At 35.7% G+C, this 5,416-nt stretch overlaps 1 protein-coding gene across 1 annotated transcript; it reads right to left on the reverse strand.

Moving 5' to 3' along the window:
- Nucleotides 1-3,660: 3,660 nt before the first annotated feature.
- On the reverse strand, nucleotides 3,661-4,615 carry LOC133818092 (zinc finger AN1 domain-containing stress-associated protein 12). The gene is made up of 2 exons (XM_062250790.1): nucleotides 4,362-4,615; nucleotides 3,661-4,276 (listed from the first exon to the last, which is right to left on the reverse strand). Exons 1-2 carry the CDS (start codon nucleotides 4,470-4,472, stop codon nucleotides 3,815-3,817), a joined length of 573 nt encoding a protein of 190 aa, XP_062106774.1. The 5' UTR covers nucleotides 4,473-4,615; the 3' UTR covers nucleotides 3,661-3,814.
- Nucleotides 4,616-5,416: the final 801 nt, after the last annotated feature.

Genomic DNA, 5,416 nt, shown 5'->3' on the forward strand with positions numbered 1-5,416 from the left:
TATCGTATAGCACCTTGAACCAAACTAAACGGAAAACAACATTTTACTTCATCATAAAAAACTATAGATGTTCATATCTATGATTAACACTCCCACTCAATTTTACTACAAAGTTCCCAAGATGTAAGTATGTGCTAGTCCGTACGGTAAGCTGATAACAAACAAGTCAAATAACTCAAATAATACAATCAGTTAGAATAACTACTCAGAATTGAGATTAAATTGACCTATGGTCAACTATAAGATATGACTAGAATGGATAATAATGGTACGTTTACTTATCCCATCTTCTGTCAATATCAGTCCAGTCCGATGTAACAAATACATCAAATATTATCTACTTTGCTAATACTGTTATGGAAAGAACATAATACTACAATGTGTAAGTAGATTATATCGTAGATTGGCAAGTCAGTATAAATCTTGTGCACTGACTAATCTTAGGACTAACTTGTTTTTAACATATAATCATATTTATATTCCACTATCATTACTATAAATATGATTAGTTATATGCTCAGGATTTAATAGAAGTTTATATTAAACAAATAATCATGAAAATAAAATATGTGAGCAAAGTGATTGACCAAGTCAAAAATAATTTATATTCTTTTATTGATAATAAATGAGATTACAAAAAAATTGAGTTTTAATTTTTGCATAAAATCCCAATATATACTTAGTGCTCAAAGAACACACTAAAAAGGTTAACAGGTATATGCGTGATTATAAAATAATTCTAAAAAGATTTGTTTTTATTAGAAAGAAAAAAAAAATCAAGTCATAGCTTTGTGATACCTCATTTCCATGTTAATTTGGCATCAATTAGCTAAGTACTCAAATCCCAAAATACATACAACCATTTCTCCTTAGTGTGTGAACATCTATACTCTTCAAGTACAACCTATCTATTCACTACTTTCTCTCACCGTTTCTTTCTTTTTTCGTTATTGCTTACGCTGCTTATCAGTTTTCATTAATTATTGAATTATGTTACTTTGGAGTCCTTTTGGCTGACATCACATTGCTGCCCCAATTATGCTCTTATTTCTCTTTGGTCTAGGCAGATCTATAATGATTATTGGTGGATTGTACAAAATTACTGTATTTTAAAATCAAATTATAAAAATCGTGAAAATTTTATCAAAAATAGCAGATTCTTCCCCTCAAATAAAATAAAAAATCCAAGAACTTGTTCGCTAAAACTTTAAGTAACTTTGGGCCGAAAGGTCACTTAATCCAGTTATAGATGGCATGGGCCTTGTATTGGTTAGTGACCGTCTAGATCCAAGCCCGAGAGCAAGTCATAACATACACGAAATCTAGTATATTGGCTCGACATGAACATTGTTCTTTTTATCAAGAAAACTTGGGTTCAATGATTGAAGCTTAATAATCTCACTTGAGTGGAGAAACGGAACGACCAGATCCACTTTTATCACATTCTTTACTATTTCTTGAAGTCAAACCACCATTGCTGACCGCCGAGGAAGAGGTTAGATATTGACAAGTCTGGAGTGATTTTATCAATGGAGTTTACCATTATGCTAAAATTGTGGTGTTGGCTCAGCCCCTTAAGAGCTGGTACATTTGGCAATTCTTCTCTGGATTTAAAGAGCGTTATGTTAGTTGCTTCTTGATACTCTATTATAATTGCTAGCTATATATAGAGTTCAATTCATACGGCTTTGACAGAGAGAGAAGTCAGAAAGAATAAGGGTTTGCATCAAGGCTTAGTGTTCAGTAAGTTTTTTTGGTGTTCAAGGGTATTCGGAGCAAGATTCCTTTTGTATACGATTTTGTACTGTGTTCTTGGAGAGATCAATAAAGCAGCCATTGTTAAGGCTGTTCTACCGTGGGTGTAGGCTCATACTGAGCTGAACCACTTAACTCTTTGTTTCTGCGGTGATCAAACTATCACCAACAAGAACGGAACCATATCAAGATAAGCTCCAAGATTAAACCAGAAAAGTAATAAAATCAAAAAAGCAAAGAGCAAACGAGCAAGACACAAATATACGTGGTTCCGCTCGACAGAGCCTACGTCGACGGGAACAGCCTACAAGGCTAGTACTACCTTCATTAATGATTAATGTCTACAATGGCAGCTGTTTACAAGTCTTAGAAACCACAGGAAACTTGTTCCGTGCAACGCCAGAAAATGAGAGAAAAATAAAAAACTCTAAACTCTCTATTTTGTTACTTGTCACAAAGGACTTTTTATTAACACCCTTCACTGAATGACCCCTGCTCTCTTATATTGCTAGCTTCATAGAAGGGAGAGTAGAATAACTAACATAATGGCTTATGAGTGAATCTTCCAAGTCAGCTGGAATAGTGACTAGACCAAAACACCACATTATTTTCATTTTACTTTTGCTGTTTTATGGTTTGAGTTATTGTTCTTGTCCAATTTCTTGAAGGGTATTGTGTCTGCACCACAAGAATCATAGTCATGTTGGAGTAATTGATGCCCAAAAGACTACCTAAACAAATTCAGTATGGGAATAGAATGGATACTCTTATGAAACAGCCAAACATGGTTCAAATGCCTCAATATTTGGGAAGTACCGCAAATATGACTTGACGATATTTGAGCTTGTAATATTATTGGTTTAATGATGGTAGCTCTATGCAGCACAATTTTATATATGGTACTTTTCGGGTGTTGCATTATCACCATCACCATCACCATCGCACAAAGCTATATACATATACATGATACTTATGCAAAATATTACACAATCTATAGAACTCAAAATAGAAATAAAAAAGACAAAAGAGATGAAGAGAGAAAAGTGTATTGCAAAAGAAGAGCAAAATGTTCTTATGCAAAAAATAATTAGCAAAGCCTTATAAAAGGCAAAATATAATAAAATAGCTTTAAGATAACAACTCTAACAATACAGACACACATAACTTTGATCACATATGGTACTTTTGGTGGTAGTTGTCTATGGTTATGTACTAAGGTTCCATCTCAGGAACCTCCTAACGTTGCTGGTTTGCTGCGTGCGCTTGATTTGGAGAAATTATGCAATTCATTTCCAGGCTGAAGAGGCAACCGCTGTTTTTACCAAGTGTGTCAAACAGAGATGTATGCAATGCAATGCAATGCAATGCATGCATACATTTCCATTATTTTGCTCATAAATTGAACAATTCCTGTTTTGATATGTTTATTATGAAGCATAAAAAAATATCTGTTAGTGGCCCTTTTTATTTTAGGCCATCCAAAGATTTAATCAGTGATCTTATAATACTTTATAAGAGTAGATATAACTGCATTGAGGCAGATGGGAGAAAGAAAAACCTTAAAGACATGGGTGCACCACTAATGGAATGGTCATACCATGGTTTAACGTTCTTCTAAAACAACATAGTGAAAAAGACTCGTTCTTCTACCTCACATCTCTACCACTACCACCACCACCATCCTAACCGCTCTCTTAAAATGTATACATTGTAAAGAGCATTCAGTCTATTGCTACTTTCGTGTAAATTGAGAGATTTATATTATGTGACAACTGAGGCCGAGATTAGGATGAGCGTTCTTGCACTAGATTACCGCCTTTACTATTGAATGCCTTGAAGAATTTCAAAGTCTCTTAATGTCTAAGTCCATATCATCACTAACGACTAACGAAAGCCAACTCCATATGAACAATCTTCAATTCTTAATTATCATATATGAATACGAGATAGAGAATCACGCACGATCACAAATTGAAACAAACCCAACTAATTTTATAGGTATAAATTTATGTATATATATAATTACAAAATACTCAAATGACTCAAATTTCCAATAAATCTAACATGCTTTGACAGAAGGAGTACTAGGAGGAGACGCAGAGTTACCAGACCCTTTCTTAGCACAATCTTTCCCGTTTCTTGAAGCCAAAGCAGCCAAAAACTTCTCATTCCAGCGGCGACCACCATTGCTGACCGCCTCCGCCGAGGGCTGACGGTCACGGCAGGTATGGTCGGCGGGAAACCGGTGCTTGAGACAGACCTTGAGTTGGCAAGTTTTGCAAGTGCTGGTGTTTGAAAAAGTCAAAATTTCTTTGCATCGCCGGACAGGGCACGTGGGCTTCTTCTTGTTTCGGGGGTCGCAGTTACCGGACCTCACGTGCCTCTCCAGCAGAAGCTTCTCGTCTTGGCCGGTGGTTTCTATGGCCGCCGAACAGGTTTCGCAAACCACGACCTTTCTGCTGTTGTGGTCCGGTTTGGGACAGCTGTGAGACTTGTGAGAACGATGCTCCAAACAAAATACCTGTTCAGCGTTTTCAAAGAACAATCGAATTGAGATTGAATTCAAAACTCAGAAAATCTGATGAATTTGTGTTTCAATTACTAACCTTGTTACATCCATCGCACTTGAAAGGAAGAAAATCTAATTGGTTGCAATCGGAGTTCTGGCAATGTCTTCCCAAATCAGGAAAAGCTTCTGTTCCTCCTCCTCCGCCCATGGATTTTCAAATATATTTTTAAGAGAAAAAATTCTGAAAAAGGCTGAATTAGAGAGAAAAATAGGAGAAATTGTGAAAAAGTGGTCGTGTTAATGTTTATTTATATAATAAATGAGAGAAAAGATGGGAGTTGGGTAATTGACTTGGGGCGTAAGCCAAGACAGATTAAACCGCCATGTTAAGCAACCGGTTAATTTCCACGCACTACATTTTCCACGTTTACCCATTGCCACATCGTTTTTTTTAAAGTTTGGACACGTCATCGATGATGAAGGAATTTAAATACTGTATTTTTTCTGACAAAAATTTAAATGCAGTGTTGGAACGGATATTAGTCGAAGGAAGGGGCCAATTTGGTACATCGCTAGTGTTAGTACGGAGATTGGTTGCATATTGAGAATTTTTTTATAATGAGAAAAAGTAAAAAAAACTACATATTTATTGTAGCACGAAATTTTTTACTTTTGTACGAAAAAAATTGAAAATTACAAAATATTACTTCATTTCTCTCGTAGGCGGCAACTGATACTCTTTATCAAGAGTTACCTATGGCGATTTCCGGCTGCAACAATATCCAATCTCCACCTCAAACAACAATGAAACCGCAACCAAAAACCCTATCATGAGACCCACGACGATTTCGAATCCAAACCACAATGAAGCTCGACCTAAAACAACAACAAAGTTACAGATGATTACGATTTGAAACAATTCCCAACTACATACGATCTAGATCTGAAAAACAACACCACAACAATGACATATCTCGATCTGAAAACAAAACAACATCTACAAACCGATCCCGATCTGAGAAACCAACAACAACAATGGCGTACTATTTGATTTTGGGCAGAAATGTTTACAACAAAAAGACAACAACAACTATGTTGAAAATGGCTAGACACATTCAATTTCTGATAAAATCAAGTCAACTATAAGGTAAG

Source organism: Humulus lupulus, chromosome 2 (assembly GCF_963169125.1).
Source record: "Humulus lupulus chromosome 2, drHumLupu1.1, whole genome shotgun sequence".
Taxonomy (NCBI): Eukaryota; Viridiplantae; Streptophyta; class Magnoliopsida; order Rosales; family Cannabaceae; genus Humulus; species Humulus lupulus.